Source organism: Vidua macroura, chromosome 13 (genome assembly GCF_024509145.1).
Source record: "Vidua macroura isolate BioBank_ID:100142 chromosome 13, ASM2450914v1, whole genome shotgun sequence".
Classification (NCBI taxonomy): domain Eukaryota; kingdom Metazoa; phylum Chordata; class Aves; order Passeriformes; family Viduidae; genus Vidua; species Vidua macroura.
The window spans coordinates 12929944-12948274 of record NC_071583.1 but is presented as its reverse complement, the minus strand read 5'-3'; the positions used below and the strand labels follow the sequence as shown (position 1 = coordinate 12948274).

Here is an 18331-nt window from a genome sequence, read left to right as displayed (position 1 = left end):
CAGAAGCTTTTTCATTCCAAATGGACCATTACTCCTATTTTAAACTCTGTTTCTGTTGTAAGCATATTTTTTTTCCTCAGCCAAGACTCTATCTTTGCACCTCCTACACTTTGAGTGTTTGGGTTAAGAGCAATTGTGAGTTAAGGACTGTTACCTATGTTAGGAAGAGGATATCCTGAAAAAGAAAATCACAAATTTAAGGAGTCTAAGTGGCTCTAGCCTTTTCTTCCCAGTTGTCTCTTAAGCAGAAATCCCAAAATTATGCAAAACTACTTCAATAACTTCTCCATGCACTTCATCACTATAGCAATATATGCAAGTCATTAACTGTTTCAGACTGGTTATTGTTACCTCTACTGGTTATTCTGCTAATTACAACATTTTTGTGTTCCCCTTGGGTTTGCATCTACCTGGTGAAATTTCAATGCTGTTTTGAAGTGTATTTTTCTCCGTATTTCTTCTACATGGTGCCACTACACCAGGATCATAACTAGGCCCCTTTAGATCAATTACAATTTAAGCAGTAGTTAGGGCATACAAAGAATCATTTCTGAAGCAATCCTGATGAAGTTCCTCTTCAAATATCTCCAGTTAGAGCAAAGCATTTAAATTAGTAGCTAAGAGTGCTAACATTTTTCTAATCATTTCCATCCACTAGTGACTTATCTTATCAGAGTAAATTTTGCCCGGTTATAAAAGCCCATTAAAGCTGTCTAACTGAATACTGTTTTCAATGGCAACAAGGTAATTTTCTATAAAACTAAGAACTGGGGTGATGGGCAGGAGGGAACTACACTTTAATTTTCTCTTTAATTCAATAAAATCTATGAAAATGAGAAGTGTTTTGACTGCAAGATAAATCTAATATGCATCAAACTATTTGTCCCAAATAACTTGCATAAAGTCTTTACACACTGAATATACATCCCATTCTTTCTACCTTCCCATTTTCTTTTCAACTTTGTTTTCCTGCCTCTGGGCACTACTTTCTACAGGCCCTGCAAATGGAACTCTCTTTCAGTCACCTTGCTCACAGGAAATTCTGTTTCAATTTCTTTGAAATGAAAATAATGGTGTCTCCATAAGAAAGAAAGGATATTCAAAGCAATAATGAAGAATGGATTCAGTCAAGGGGGATGGGGTTGTGTGTATGATATATATGGGGTATTTGAGAGAACTTCATTTGTAATACCATGAAGTCACTGGAATGGGTCTCAGGAGGTCACAAGTGCAACCTCCTGCTCAAAGCACAGAGATCCCTGAAATCAGACCAGGCCATTTGATGTGCCTCTGAGCAGTCTTGAAATCAGAATCCAATAAGCAGATAGATACCAAAATAAAAAACAAATGAAAAGCCTCCCAGATTGCTCTACAGTTTACTTCTGTTTAGATACAGCATTTTGCTAACCTATGTGTTCTTTCAGCTTTACTCTGAATTTACTGCTCTGCCACTACACTCCTCTCTCCTACTCTGAGCAGTCACAGGGTGTACAAAATGTGAATGCTGCACAGAAACTGAAATGTCTGGCACATTCCACCTGAGACAAAGCTGCACTTGAAATGTGGAGCCCTTTGTCAAGAAAGCAGTGGACAGCTGCAGAGTGACAGAGAGCAAATGGCAGCCTGGTGTCCAGAGCAGTGCTTTGTGCCACGGGTGATCCTCCCTTCGCACGCACAGCACATCCACCAGAACAATGCCCTGGCAGCACAGCAAAGAGACCACACTGAAAGATCTGGCCCAGCCTGATTCGAAACAAGAAAAATCACAAAACAATAGAAAAACACAATTTCAAAGTAAAACTCTAACTGAGAAAAACAAAAATGTGAGAGTGAAATAACCGTAGTTATACCATTATTGTTGTAAAATTAAAAGCAGATTTACATTTCAAGAAATATCAAATATCAACATTGTAATAGAAAGAAAAATAAAGCTTTTTTAGTCTTGTTCCAAGTATTCTGTGCTGTCTGCTTTTCTTTGCTCTTTATGCAAACTAAGAACTGCCAAGAAGTCAATCATTTCACAACCCTTTCTCTATAAACAGATTTGTTTAAACAAAAAAGCAGATTGCAATAAATAACTACTATAATCACCCTTCCTCTTCATTTTTATTGGATTTTCTATATTAATACATGTATGCTGAACACATCAGTTATTCAGTTACAGTACAGGCTTTACCTATTTTTCTAATCCATTTGCTCCATTGATAGGACTATGCTCACAATTCAGAAACTTCTTTGTAGACATTTACTTATTTCACAGTTCATTAACCTTCAAAAAGCACACCTGCCAGTTTGCAGGTGTGTTATCTAAAGCAATGATACACTAAGTGCTAAAGTATGTTTGTGTCAGAAATGCTTATGAAAGTTTTTCTCCACTGAGCTACCCAGCTGAGTTGAATTTATTTGCATCAATTTGGAATAAGTTTTCTTCTGATGGTAAGTGCAGTAGTTAAGCACCAGTCACTGCAAATACGCACAAAAAAGAATCAAACTGTACTGTCTATCACTTTTTAAAGTATACAAATGGCCATGGTTCATCTTTTTTAAATAACTGAAAATAACATTCACTCTTTAACTTCTTTCCTTCTGCAGTAACACTACAAGGCTTCATTTAAAAATTAACATCTTTTAACAGCTTTTTCACACATCAGGGAAAACCTCATCAAGTGTCTTATTCTTCCTTTTAACAATTCTCTGTGGAGCACAGTGACATTTTCAGTTTTCTGTAGCTGGACTAGCCTTACATTGCCTCATTTTCATCTGACCTCAGGGTTTTCACATCATTAATAAAGAGATAATCAAAACAAAGAGTATATACATTAGGGTAGGAAAATTTTGCATAGTTTGGCACTATTATCATATATGACCTTAAAAATGGAACAAAATGAAATGCACGTAGCAGAGGTGGTGAACCTTCTAAGGACTGCTTCCAAACATTTTTCCTATTGGCAGCAAACCATTTTCAGACCTCCCAACTCTGGCCACCGTGATAGTTACTGCTGCACAGGGTTTATTTCTTTTTCTTTCAGCTGTCAAAAAAAACTTCAAGTGATAGCTTTTTTAAGTCAACTAAACATACTGAAATCAAAACAAAACCCTGACATCACTGGGACAACAGAAACACCACTCAAAAAGAATGTTTTGTTTAGATTCTAGGCTTGTTTACCAATGGTTTTAACTTCTTTCACATTATGACACAAAGTGCTATTGCACCTGAAACCTGATCAAAAGCTCATCAAGAAAATTCAAGTGCCCTCTTATTTCTGATGATCTGGTATAACACATGTAAACCAACTAAATCTGCTAGTCATGCCTCAATAGTAGTCAGTATTCTTCAGGATGAAGGTCATCATAACTCTCCTTACTTCATTTCTTACTGCTGAAACCATTTGTGCAAGATAGAGCTCAAACTTAAACTATACTTTTAAAGCAGTAATATTTTCCGAGCTAATTTTGCTAAGCCATCATTAAAATTCCAAACATGACATTATACCCCAAAAAAATCCATTCTGCCAAATAATAAACACTGATAGAATTTGCCAACAAAGAGAGTGAAACCAATGCACTTCCAGGGATACATGACTTACAAAAAAACTGTTACAACAACAGGTTACTCCAAGCCTCAGGCCCTACCAGACCTGGCTTGTAAGAACCATGCGTGTAGGTGGAGGGCTGGCTATCAAGTGGAATGAGGACACTCCAGCAGAACCAGTATGGCACCCCAGGGGTTAATACTGCATCCAGTCCTGTTCCATGCCTTCATTAATGATCTGGGTGATGGGGTAGGGTACAGCCTTAGCAAGTGTGCTGCTGGAAAAAACGTGGAAAGGGCAACAGATAAAGCAGAGGGTCGTGCTGCTGTTCAGAGGGATTTTGACAAGCTGGAGAAATGTGCTGACATGAACCTCATGGAGTTCAGGGAAAGGAAATGTAAAGTCCTGAACCAGGAGACAAACAATGCCAAGCACCCACACATGCTGGAGTTCACTCAGCTTAAAGCAGCTTTGCAGAAAAGGACCTCAGGGTCAAGGTGGTCACGATGGTGAGCACCAGCAATGTGGCCCTGCAGGGACACACTAACAGCAACCTAGGCTCACTAGGGGTTTAGGGAGGTGATCCTTCTCCTCTATGCTCAGGCCACACCTGAGATACCATGTCCAGCTCTGGGCATACTGAAGACAACCCAGTGAAAGGTCATAAAGAAACTAAAGGATTAATTAAAGGCTTTATTAAAGCATTGGAGCATCTCTCATATGACAAAAGTCTGAGAGAGCTGAGCTGTTTAGCCTAGAAAAGTGAACGGGGCATCTTATCACTGTGTATAAATATCTGAAGGAAGGCTGTAAAGATGGAGCCAGACTGTTCAGTGGTGCCCAGTGAGAGGACAAGATGCAGTGGGCACAAACTGAAACCCAGGGGGTTCCCTCTGAGCATTGGGAACACTCACACTGACCCACGAGGCCCAAACAATTTGTTGAGTCTCATGCCTTGCAATATTCAAGATACATCTGGATATGATCCTGGACAGCTGCCTCTAGGTGGCCCTGCCTGAGCAGGGGGTTGGACCAGAGGAGCTCCAGAGCTCCCCTCCAATCTCAACCATGACGTGATTCTGTGACTCACCTCCCGTTGCATCATATGCAGCTGCTTCAGCAAAACCTGAAGATAACCTGCAGAGTACCATTAAGCTAAATAATAATAAAAGGCTTCTTATGAAATAACTGAGAGCCTGTGGAGGGTTTCTTTTATTACAGGATTTACTATGCTAATTTAATTACAACAAGGTGATTACAAAGTAATCCTATTTAGGCAGGAAGTTGACACTGCAACTCTGAACACCTTACTCAGCACAGGATTAGAACTGCCTTTTGGTGGTTATTTTCTCCTCCAGAATGAAGCACTTTATGAAGCAAGTTATGAACATGTTTTAGGACACAAGATTGTACAAAAACTGTTCTACAAATAGACAAGCAGGAAGAAAGATGTGTGGTTTAATGCAGTCCAAAATGTTATTAGCTTTCCTCATCTGGGAATGACCAACAACAATAGCTTGTACAGTACAAAATTTCTTCCCTTATGACTTCCACCTGCTGGAAGGCTGCCATTTGCCCTGCATCTCCCTGCAGCTGCTTTCCCATCTGCTGCTGGAAGCCATTGCCCTCCCTTTAGATAAGATCTGAGGCCTGGAGATGGATGATACAGTTGGCTCTAAGCAACCAAAATCTTTTCCCAATTCCCAGAGACCCAGACCTGCAGTGGATTGCTACCACAGCACAGTCTAGGCCTGATCGTGTAAAAGGTTCAAGCTCAACAGCCTTGTGCAGAAACTAAGAGGCATTAGATACCTGTGAGAAGCCAATTGTTTCTCCACCAAGATTGCAGAATCCCAGCAGCCCCTCATCAAGAACACTGTAATTCAGTTCTTTGTACCATTGCCCATCAGCCAGCCAGACTGTAACACACTGAATACAAACCAGTGTGGTGAGGGATTAGGAAGTCTAATCAGTGGAGAACCAATGGAATTCATCACCATCCTCAGCAGTATGACAGGTCATATAAGCCTTGCAAAACAGATTTGCACAGCCCAGGATTTAAAATACTCAATCTTTCCTACTCAAATGCTAGATTGAGATCATTGAAATTGCTGGAGTCTTTATCCTTGTCCTGTTGTGATTACTTTGTATTATACTCATGTGATGGTTGGCCCATAAAACACAAGCTAGAAATGCTAAATTTTATCTGTATCTTCTTACCATGCAGAGCACAAGACATACAGCAAAAGGGATAATCGGAATCTTAGAAATATTTACTTCCTGTTTCCACAAGAAGGATGAGTTTTAAGCCATTTTTTTTCCTAGAGTTTTGCTAGCCAGACATTTGAAACATTCTATAAGATTCCTGTATACCTTAAATAATAGTATAATAATAAATACCTTAAATATACTTCTCTGAATAGAAACTATTTGCTCTGTATGACTAAATTCAACAGGTATTTGTTTCCTGAAAGAAGCAAACACATTAAAAATAAAATAATGAAGTTTTAATAGCAATCAGTCTAATCAATATTGTGTGCTCCAAGCCTATGAAGTTTTTTAAAACACCAGGAAAATAGTTGATTGGCACTTTAAACGCTGGATTTACATATTCCCTTAAATGTAACAACCATCTCAAACGAGTATTCCATTTTTATGGTCTGATGTTGTAGGTACATAAGTAATTAATACACTGGTCTGTTTTAAAGAATGAAATTACTCATATTTTAAAATAAAAGTTGACAGTGCTTGAAAAAAATAATAAGATTAATAATATGCACCTTTCAAGAAATCCCTTAAAAATACATCAATAGCTTCATCCTTCAGAACAGAATTACACAGAAGTAAGGGAGCATCAACCAGAGCAATCAAAAGAGAAACTCAGTCACCTAACAGATGAGGAATCAGGTCATGATATCACAACAATCAAGTCATTAAGGTTCACCTCCCCCCACCGAAGCCAATGAGAATGAGACACAAACATTTTCTTAAAAGGCAATCATAAGCACTTCTAAAAAAGTTCTAGAATGAGAGCTGGTGTACTACCAAAATTATATCTACACCAAACACATTGGCATTTAAATTGTGATCAATTATTCATAATTCTTTAACAACTTTCCTGCCACAAAGACTTGAATCAAACATATCAAAACCTTGATACTGTCCATGAACTCAATATTTTTATTGCATTTCATGATTAGGAAATACAATACCTCTGTCTGAAGTATGGCAGCTCTCTGTTCTTTGGCAGTAAGGGACTCTTTAAGCACTTCAATGTGTTGCTTGCAATCTGAATTCTGATTGCTAAGGGTTTCAAGCTTAGTTTGTAAGGCAAGAAGTTCTGATTCTTTCTTTGAGAGCTCTTGTTTCAGTTGATCAATCTGCAGTGGGGGAAAAAACATTAGGTCATTAATTTTGTCTCCAATTCATAGCTCCACTGGAAATCTGAAAGGTGTGAATGACCATGATATGACAAATCAGACACCTGTGAATTCTGGAAGAGAATTAAGGTTCAGACTTTTTACACTCACACCTTCAATTGTGTTTCTTGAAATTTAATGCACTCTGTCTTAAGAATGAATGAATGGCCTGTTGTTGCAGAAGTTAAAAGGAAAATCTTAAAGATGATTTGGCCTATAAATTCACCATGGACCTCACTTAAGTTCAAAGGCATGTATCCCATGTGAGGCAAGTCTGGCAGGACGGCAAAAATGCACAGGAAAAAAAGTGCTCATAAAAGCATACATTCAATCCTTCCAACAGCATGATTCCCATGACTTATCATTGGCCAGAATGAATCAGGAATTTTTTAGAAGTCTGATAAAGAAAATCCAGCATCTTAGGAGAGCAAAACAGTAAAGTGGACTTTTAACCTTACTCCTCTTCTTGCAAATTTGTTGCTACCCACCATCCCCACCTCCTATTTTTCTCCCTGGCAGTTCACATGGAATTCTCAGGTAGTAGAAAAGCCAAGCCAAGAAGACTAACTTAAGAGAAGTCTGGGGAAAACATTATACAAAATTCCATACAATGAAAGGACTCTGAGATTATAAAAGCTTATCCCAGAGGAAACAGCAGAAACACAATACTAAGACAGGGCTTCTGAATTTAAGTGAATTTAAGGTTCATCAGTAAATGTCATGAAATTGTGATTACTCTCCTCTTTCCACAATGATAAATGGGAAGAATAGCCACAGAACACAAAATTGTGGTGGATTTAGAATATATGAATAAGAGCAAAGCACTGGACTATATATAGAATGATGTGTAGAGGTGAAAGGATGGTGAATTAGGTGGCATATAACTACTCCTAAATTCTTGTGGTATAACACTGGTCACCAGCTGAATCCAGATACATCACCTCATGAGGATTATTTGAAATAAAATGCCTCACTGCATCTGCATAACTCAGAGAAATCACTTCCTTTATATGAATAGCTCTTTTCCATGTCCCAACAGACATTTACAATACAAGAAATCTAGAAGTGGAAGATGGACGATGATTCAAAAATCCCGAGGGAAAAAAAAAAAAGAATATCCACAGCTTGATCCTACTCAACCACATTCCAAAAATCCACATACTAAAACATTTCACAAATTCAGTGTTGCATGGTACTGGAAATATTCACTGCTGATCAAAATGCTTCTATTTTGTTTTACATTGCAAGTGCATATTTAAAAATTAAATTTTAAAGTAATGATTCTTCCAAACAGTCTGTATGCATGTCTTAATATATTTATTCCTTATTTCTTTTTATAAATCTCAATATGTTTGCATTGTTGCTTAAGGTGCTCAGATAGTCACCCATGAGCTACTGTATAGAATCAAGAATCTACCCTGGCACTAAAAAAATCGCCTTTAAAGTTGGAAAATATCAAAATAAGAAAAGAAGCATACAAAAACCAGACATGAGGAAAGAATGCAATTAAAAGCTGCTAGAGAAAGCTTTCTCTGGAAAGCAAACCACCTTCCTCCATCCCTTGCCAGAGCATGTAAGCAAGTATGGCAACCAAGAGAAAACGGATAGAAAATGAACAATGGGAAAATCTGTCCGCAAGATACAAAGACAAAATGTGGATCTGCAGCCAATCAGCATTACATCACAGGCTTTATATGAGATGCATGTGAACATCACAGATGCTTAATCTCTTCTAGAAACTCTTCCCCCTTCTCTCTATGACACAACCCACACCCTGAGAAATAATAAAAAAAAAAATTAAAAGGCTTTGCTTTCACTGCAGGTGTGTTCTTTGTGTTTTAGAAACAGAATCTGTTTAGTGTAAAGTTCTGGCTACAAGATCTACAAATTGTCAGGAGTTTAAAAATGTGTAACAGCTCTCAAATAAAAAAAAAATTCAAAGTTAAAACGTAAACCAAACACAAAGATTGTTGAATAAATATGCTGATGTCTTTTTAAAATAAAGTATCCTGGTGAAAAAGTACTAAGATTTTCATTTTAAAAACTGCCACAAAAATAAAGAGGTATAATAAAACAAACTATAAAAATCATATTAAGAAATTTTAGGTATGGGTATATTCATTTTTTTAAAGTTCTGCAGTATCTCAGTGTGTAAAAAAACTAATTAAACAGGACATGAAATAGATTGTCACTTCGAGCAGATATGCAAACTTTTTTTTGCTATATCTAAAGTGATGTGGAAGACCAACTGTCACGATTCAATGAAACCTCATGATGTCATATAATACAACAAAAACATTTTTATACTTTGTAAGGACTAAAATGAAGATAACCTACATGTCTGGATCTAAGTGCTGTAGCACCAAAAACGTCCAAGTCTGTCCTCTGACCCTGACCTTCCCATTATCTCACACATTTCATGGGTGTAATTTGCCTGTCACCACTTTTTCAACATTGCCCAATATGATCTTGCTTCACCTCCTTTCCTGAAACCCTAATTCCTTTCTCTTCCTTCTTAATTTACGATTCTGTCACCTCCCATAATTTCAGCTCTTCAGAACCCATTAATTTTCCATTTCCAGAAAACCATTATGGGTGTTCTTCTGTTATTTTTACACACCAAATTCTTATGTGACATTATGCAGAGTAACCAGAAAACAAAGGGGAAAAAAAATCAGAGCTTTTCTTCTGAATATTGCACATTAAAATTAATGGGCTAAATCTTTAAATAAATAATTGAATTAAATGATACTATGCTGACTAACACATCATAGGATTTCATCTGATTCAACGAATGACAACTGCTTTTTGAAGTGAAGGATTTAGGAAAAGGAGTAGCAATGCAAATAATATGCCTGCATACAGCAGACCCTACAAGTCTATCAGTAGATTCTACAGATTATGACAGTAAAGGTCTTGTTTTAAACTGATTGCTAAATTTCCAGGCCTGCCCACACAAAAATTAAACTCTGTAGCTTTTTCCAAGTTTTGCGGTTTTGTTTTGCTGTATTTTTTTTTTTCCTAGAGGATCTCCTAGAACTTGCATGCTCCCTTCATTCAGTATGGAAAGTTGTTAAATGCACCATTAATCAGAGAGCACCTTACTACTGTTTTGTCAATACTTAAAACTCATCTTACTGGTAATTCACTGAAATTGTACTCAACTACCACTAGATTTTCATACCATTCCAGTGGATAGCATGAAAGTTCTAATACTCAAAGGACTACTTAAATGCAAAGTGCAAACTCACACCTGAAAAAAAAATGCATCTGTGTTCATTTAAATATGTAGCTGACAGCCAAAGGACTACTCTTCCCCAGTAAAGGAAGAAAGTCTTCCAAAGCAGAATTATTAAAAGTATGTATCATCCTATATGTTTTATTCATATTCTCAATCAAGATATTTGAAGGTGCAGATCTCTTGGTCATATGAACTTTAAGACCTGTTTTGACAACTTCTGTATTATGTGAGTAATGACAAGTTTTCTCCCTTCAGAAACTGAGCAAGGAGAGGCCTTATCAAGTGAGCAAGAAAAACAAATCTGAGCAAGTTTTCTTTCTCATTTTTACAACTTTTTTTAACTGCAAGTCACAATTAAAGCCTATATATTTGGAAGGAGTGAATATTACTAAGAAATAGTCAAGAAAAGAAGCACTTCCAAACATTCTCTGCCACTCATGTAAATAAGTGATGTTCAGTATTTGCCTTCATTTAACACTTTCCCATTTATTGAAATAAAGAACAGATTGAAAACAAGTTTTACTTCAAGAATATGAAACGTATAAAGAGCTTCAAGCATTTCAGAAGAGTTTTGTACTGTTCTTTGCCATCAATCCTGTTTATCAGAATTCATCAACAATCTCAGGTTCAACAGATCAGGTACAGCAAGATCTGTTTGCTGACAGCTCCATAAATACTTCTCCACCTTGAAAGGCTCTCAGATGAGTCATAAAAATAACATCTTCTGCTGCAAATCTTGAGTGGAAGAAAAAGACTAGTGAAAGAATATAGACAAAGCTTCATCAGAACGTGGCATTTATCAAAAATCAGAAGGCTGTGACAAAACAATGCATATTTAATACTCTTCTCATTCATCTGCTTTCTGTGCTACAGAAATATACTGAAGCTTTTCCTCACAAAACATCAGGAGAGTGTTAAGGTTCTAGGCTTTGTACCTTATTTTTATATCAACAGGTTTGCTGACATGCATTGGGAGTTTTGCTGTAAGTCACTAAAACTGAATTGCTTTGAAATTAATGATGTTTAGGTTAGCAAAATAATTTTCCTGATGATAATGCTACTTAGGAGCTTTAGTTTTCAGTAGCTTAAGACTTACATTTTTCCAACAGAATAAGTATGTTCTTTATTATTTTTTCTTAATAAATCTGGATTAATTCCACATGGGCACTAATATTTTCATTTCTTCTGTAGCAAAAACTCCCAAACAATGAACAAGTAATAAAGTTTTGTGAGTTTGAAACCAGGAAATGTGTCACATCACTACATATTTACTACCTGCTTGTGGTCAGCTCCTAATTGTCTATGTACAGTAATTTGAAATTAAAGGAACAAAGTCATTAAATTGCTAGTCTTAAAAATATGAGCAGAGTACAAGTTGGTATCACCTATGAAACAAAAGTCCTTACTGCAAAACGACATCAAAAGCTAAAATCAAATAATTTTCATTTACCCAAAATGTTTCACTCCTTTCTGTCTACTGATTATTATATAGTAGAGATTTACCAAAAGGAGACAGGCAGCTTCTTGCATTGGAAACAGTCACATTAATACTTTTCTTTCCATTATTTAAACAGTCTTAATCTCTCTTATAAATAGATCCTACCTTATTTTTCATGAACTTTGAGTGACTCTTGTAAACTTCTATTTGTTTGATTTCTTCTTCTCGGTCCTCTGTATTCAGAACTCCATTTGTCTTTAACATCTGTATTTCATCTTCAAGATCTCTTATATTGCGCTCAAGTGAAGCTATTTTTGTATCCTAAGTTACAAAAAAAGAAAGTATTGAAAATTATATGAGACATATATTAAAGAGTAACAGAAGCATATCTGTACTTGAGTGAATATCAAATAATGAGACAGCAAAATAAATGGTACAAATAGAGAATCCACATAAACCAGGAATAATTCTATCAGTTTTAGCTTAAAGAAATGCAGAATTCAGACCAGATATCTTTCATCACAGTTGCACAGTCTGTAGAGAACACATTCTGGTCAAAACACCATTTAATTCACCATTTAATTCATTTAACAGGGAGAATAGCAGATGCCCTTTTTTTCCACATATGTATGATAACAAACCTTATTATCATTAGTAACCATCTAGGCCTGGCTATTCTTCCAAGCTCTTAAACACCAAGCTGAGCCTGGAGAGACCAGCCCATGTCTCTGCAGGGCAAAGGCCACTCCATTGTGTGGCTCAGGGTCCCAGTTTCTCTGGAGTTCTGCCTGCCCTCAAGAAGGAGAAAGGTTGTGTCCTCATATATTTTTCCTTGGCTAATCTAGCCACATCACTAAGAGAGGATGTAGCACTTTTTATTGTGAGTCCCAAGATAAACAAAACCACAACCACGAAAAATTTCTACATCCCAGCCAACGGCTGCCATGTGTGCCAGCACTGCACTGGAAAACAGTGAAAATTTTTTGTTATTTCCAGTCATTTGGGAATTGGCCAAGTCCCTTTTGTGAGAGTTAGAAAGATTACAAAAGTGATTACACAAACTTGTCACAAATTTCTGTTTGAAAGAACATTGCAGAATTACTCGTTAGGAAATCTGTTCAACATAAAGGATCAACCACCCACAAAATATTAAAGACTGGATACCGTTCTTGTACCATTGAGATCAATATTAAATAAAAATCTTAAAATAAATTTAAATTTAAATTTAAAAAAATAGAAAAAACACCACACAAAAACCAACCTGATTCACTAAGACCAGGTTATTAAGTTAGAAAGTTAATTTGGGAAAAAAATACAAATGGAATTGATCCTTTACCAGGGACAAGCTAAGCTTGAATCACTGCAACTTTGTTTCTGTTGCTTCCTTTAGATTGCCTAAAAATAAGCAAAAACCCCAACTCCTGTAATAACTTCTTTCATAACAAAGCCAGGCAAACATAGCAATTTAAGATACAGCAGTATAAGATGCAGGAGAGTCTGGATGATGTTCCAAAAAGCATCTGAATTTTTGGTACTGAAGTAAAAAAGAAACTCAGATTATTTTTGGAGCCCAAAAGTAATTTACATTAATAATAATATATATAAAATATACTCACACTGCAAGTCCATATAGAATGATAGCTAAGGACTAAGCAATGTCATTTAGATGGCCCACTGCCACTCCTCTAACATTTTTGCTTTTATCATTATAGTCAACAATAAATCTCAAACCGCAACAAGTTTTCTTTTATTATTTTCTTATTACAACAAAAATTAGTTTTAAAATTAATTTCAGTTCTAAAACAGGGAAGTAAAATATTGAGATGGAATGAAAAAAGGGAAGAAGTTTCATTGATTCTTATCATTTAAAGAAGCTGCACAAAAGGCCAAATACTGGAAGAAAAGATACAGAAGTATTTAAAAGCTCTCCAGACTTAAACACAACACAAAAATAATTGTAGATCTCACAGATACTATAAATAATTCAGCCTGCTCCATTAGACTTCATTTCAAAACTATTTTCATCCTATTTGTGAAGATAAAAGCAAAACCTAAGCTCCACTACACTTCGGAATGATTTTGCAATGAAATATATTAATACTTACACATGACCTGCTATGACATGACATATGGGAATTGTCTTCATCAAATCTGCACAGCTAAGTCTACAAGAGTCTGCCTTTTTCTACTGCCTTTGTATTTTACATGTTTGCAAATATAATACAGCAGAAACAATTTTAGCACAGCCTACTACACTCTTTAGAAGGTTTATACACCACAGAGTAACATTTAAGCTTTATGAGAAATACCTAAAAAAACATGTGGAAAAAAAGTATTAGAACTTTCTGTACTTCTGCTTCACCATAAAATTGAAATCTCTGAGGAAAAGTTTATTTTTAATCAATCTTTGCATACTGTGATTAAAGATGCAATGTCTTGAAAAATTGTCACTAAACTCTACATTAGCTTTTTATTGAAGCAGAAGCCAGTAATTTCACAAATTGTGTGAAACTCAAATGTACTGTTTCTTACTGCATGCTGGCTTGCCCAGGAAACCTTACAGATTTCCAGCCTGGACAGCAGCTGGAAAGTGAACAACCTTGTAGGACAAAGATAACAGAGAGAGCCCAGAGCTCCCAGTGGCACTGCCACAGGGGAGCTGGGCTGACTTATGGGATGCATAGAAAGTTAGGTAGCTTTGCATTTGCCAAAAGTTCTGACACATTCCCACAAAAATCTCCTGATTCAGCTGAATCAGCATTTTCCCACAGAAAATTTCAACTGGAAAACTTTCAACCAGTCTTGTTGGGGCACAAGTCTGGCAAGCTTTCAGAAACTGAAATGGGAACTGATGCAATATTTCCTTCAAACCTCTAAGATTTATCCCCATTAGCAACATTCTAAAGAACTACATAGGTCTGTCTTGAATCACAACAAAGATTCCTTTGCAATATTAAGGAAGTAGCTTAGTATTAAATTGTACTAATAACATCATCTGAGTTCTAAAACAATACAGCATTTGTTCAGATTTTTTTCAGCCAGGCCCTCTAAATCTGTTAAAAGTTGTAAGATTATGTAGCAGGATTTGTGACAGAGATGAGGGCATTCACCCTAATCTATCCCCTCCTTCTAGCAGTAACCAATACTTCTTCCTTATCTCCTTTATTAGAATATGTTGCAGATATTCTGAGAGAGGTTAGGGCTATTTAGGTTTCTGCTGGCTGGAGCTAGCAGAAACCCACCTTTTTTTGGAATGTGAAAAAAATTAGTATGTGTCCTGATGCTGAAGAAAACAATATTTCACAATGTAAAAAGTCTAACAAGTGAGTTTCCACAGTGATGTTTCATGAATCATATCAGTCCTTGCAAGACTCCTATAGTTCATTTCCTGAAAACTGAGGGGCAGGAAAAGGGCAAAACATTTGTAAATAACCACAGAATTACAGAATATTTTGAGTTGGAAGGGACCCACAAGGATCATCAAGTCCAACCCTATATAATACAGCATTCCAGGCTGTCTTACTCTGAAAGGAAAAGTAAGGAAATGCTACTGCTCATCATTTGAGATACATCATAAATTTAAATTACATCTGCAAAATTTTGCTTGTAGGGCATTCAATAAACAATCAGAAGGAAATATTTGAAACTTCATATTTAATAAAGCTTGAATTTAAACACACTTATATGCATGGACTGTCAACAGACCATACGCAACTACCCTTACTGAAGAAAATGAATGTATGAATTTTTACCTTGTCAATTTAATGCAGAGAATACTCAGGTTTATCTTTGAAGATAAGGGAAGTGAAAGTTCATGCAATCTTAACAATAGAATATGTTGCACTGCAATCACACACACTTCTCTAGAACCAAACCCATACCTGAAATATCACAGCTGGATCAATACATAAAGATGGCTCTTTCTGCAAGTAAGGTAAACCACAAATATTTTCATTTACTTTACAGCTTACATTTATAAAGACTTTATAGTTGCTAGACTCCACATATTTTTCAATATCCTATCCTTAAGATGAGTTCTAGGCCATATTTGTAGGCAATTTCTGATTTTCTCTCTCAAGTACTATCATTCTTTTAGTGGTGATAGAAGTAGACCTTAGCAACATGTAATGGCTGGGCTGGAAGCAGCATTTAAAGGTCATCTATCTCATCCAACCCCCTGCCACGGGCAGGGACACCTTCCACTATTCCAGGTTGTTCCAAGCCCCTCCAACCTGGTCAGGAACACCTTCGGAAAAGGGACATCCACAGCTTCTCTGTGCAACCTGTGCCAGGGCCCCACCACACTCATCATAAAATTATTTTTCTTCCTATATCCAATCTAAATTTATCCTATTTCAGTTTAAAGCTGTTGTTCCTTGTCCTATCACAACAGGCCCTATTGAAAGGTCTGTCCCCATCTTTATGTGTCCCCTTTCAGTACTGAGAGGCTACAAGGCCAGAGAGCCTTCTCTTCTGCAGGCTGGACAGCCCCAGCTGTGCCAGCCTGTCTGTACAGGAGAGCTGCTCCAGCCCTTGGATCATTGCTGTGGCTCCTCTGGACTTCTTCCAACAGGTCCACATCTTGTTTTGTCCTGTGGAGCCCAGGACAGAAGGCAGCACTCCAGGTTGGGCCTCATGAGGGATGAGCAAGCTTTGACCCAATTCATGTGCTCAGCAGTACTTACCATAAAGTCAAGTGAAAAGGGTGTTTACTTTTAATCTTTTTTTAAATTATATTAATAGGTGTTAATCAACATTGAATATCACTGATATTCAGGATACATTCAAAGATATCAGTCATCTGGCATTTGGCAGCACACAATATGCAAGGAAGCATGCATACGTGCAATTGCAAATGAAAGGATTTCCATGTACCAGTTTTATTTTATACTTTAATAGATTAAGATTTAGGCATGAGGGATAAATATGCAGTTTAATCACATATACCCACAGTCACAAAGACAAAAGCAACCACTGCATCAAAACTAGACTAGTTTGAGGGAATAACAGGAGCATGTGGGAGAAGGAAGCATCCTGCCCTCCCTTAGTTTTGTGACTGCTTTCTAGAAGAAAAAAGGGCTTCTGGAGAATAAGGTCAGTTGCAGAAAAGAGAACAAAGTAAACAGTGTAGTGAGAAGCAATAGAACAAAAGACATGAGATATCTGGAGGGAAATGTGTCCATGAAGCAAAACCAGGAAGTTAGGAAAGAACAGCCTGTGCAATGCATCTGAAAAGACAACAGATATCTGGAAATTAATAAATAAAGCAAGAAAAACAGGAGTCAAGGCATAGGATGTGAATTTTACATATTTTTTTTTGTTTGCCTTTTTTTTATTTTGCATGAATATACAGGAGATAAACACTGGTCAACAAGACAGGAGTTATGCAGAAAATGCAATTGCTGTAAGAATAAGCAGCTACTTGCAAAGCTTTAGAGAGAAAGATGACAGGACAGGACACGTAGTGCAGAAGATGTCTAGGACAAACAAACACAAGGGAGAATAGGTAGGAGAAATGGGTATCCTTGATTGGATGAAAGGGAATACAAATGGGAAAAAGGGACAGAAAGAATTCAGCAGTGGCAAGGGACAGAAGAAAACCACAGAGAGAACAGAAGGATTTATGACGGAGGGAAAGTTGCATCCTGGCAGAGCCTGGGGGAGCCATGGAAGGCACTCAGACAAAAGCTTAAGTGGTGAGGGGCTGGAAGGGGCTGGGTGTGGTGAAGAGAAATGTAAACTGCTCGGAGTCTCTGCGTGGGGGAGTGGATGGCCTGAGACTGCCATACTGCAGCTAATCCTCTCCCTCCTTCTACCCTCAACATTGTAGGGAAACAATTCCTTCAAAGCTTGATCATTCAAAACAAATGTTCCACATTTTTTTCAAAACAAATGCTGTCTGGATTAAGACAACTTAAATTTACTTGAAAAACATTCCAAATCTGAAACTGGTAATGAAAACTGCTGTTTAATCATGTGGATTTCAACATCTTACATTTGTCCCTTTTTCTTTTCAATATTAGGCCTACTTTAGACAGGGGCAACCCCAAAGGGGTGTGTTCATAGGGACAGAAAGAACTGTGTGCCTCAGAGGCAAAGAGCAGCTTTGCATCAGGACTCCAGCAACAGGATTGCAGCCTCACTCACAACAAATCAAAATCCTCACGATAAAGATCTGATTTTTAAAAAGTGGAATATTGCACCACACCCACCTCTCCTGGGACTCAAACAGAAAACACTTCAGTGTCCTCAGAGACAGACACTGTCAGGAGCAACAACAGCCATCACATGTGTCATTCATGTGTCCTGTACCCCCATCCCTGTTCTTTTCAAAGACTTTTGGTACAGGAAGAGGAACTGAAAATTAACTTCAACACATCCTTTACATTGTTATATAACCCACATGAAAGATTATACATTATTCTAACACACTGCTTTTGTATCCCAGAGTTTTTAAATTTATAATTCTGAATATTTATAGAAAAACCAAGTTTCTCAGCCAGTATCTTACTTTCCCATTTACTTAAGGTAGTGAGTTACTGCAAAAACATAGATTTCATACAAAGACTTCCAAACTAATGTCCAAAGCAAATATACATCCAAAAATGGAATTCTGTAATCAATGTATCTTCTTTGTTACTAATATAATCCAAACTAATTACTATCTATTAAAAGACAGATATTGTATTGATAAAGTCCT

At 36.9% G+C, this 18331-nt stretch overlaps 1 protein-coding gene across 1 annotated transcript in view; it reads right to left on the bottom strand.

Annotated features, from left to right (window-relative positions):
- The window catches only part of ERC2 (ELKS/RAB6-interacting/CAST family member 2), a 295631-nt gene that overhangs the window by 202133 nt on the left and 75167 nt on the right, over positions 1 to 18331 (bottom strand). Inside the window, exons 6-7 of the mRNA XM_053989685.1 lie at positions 11797 to 11952; positions 6746 to 6913 (exon numbers count right to left, since the gene is read on the bottom strand). Coding sequence (XP_053845660.1) covers positions 6746 to 6913; positions 11797 to 11952 — 324 coding nt within the window. The remainder of the gene's footprint in view (positions 1 to 6745; positions 6914 to 11796; positions 11953 to 18331) is intronic.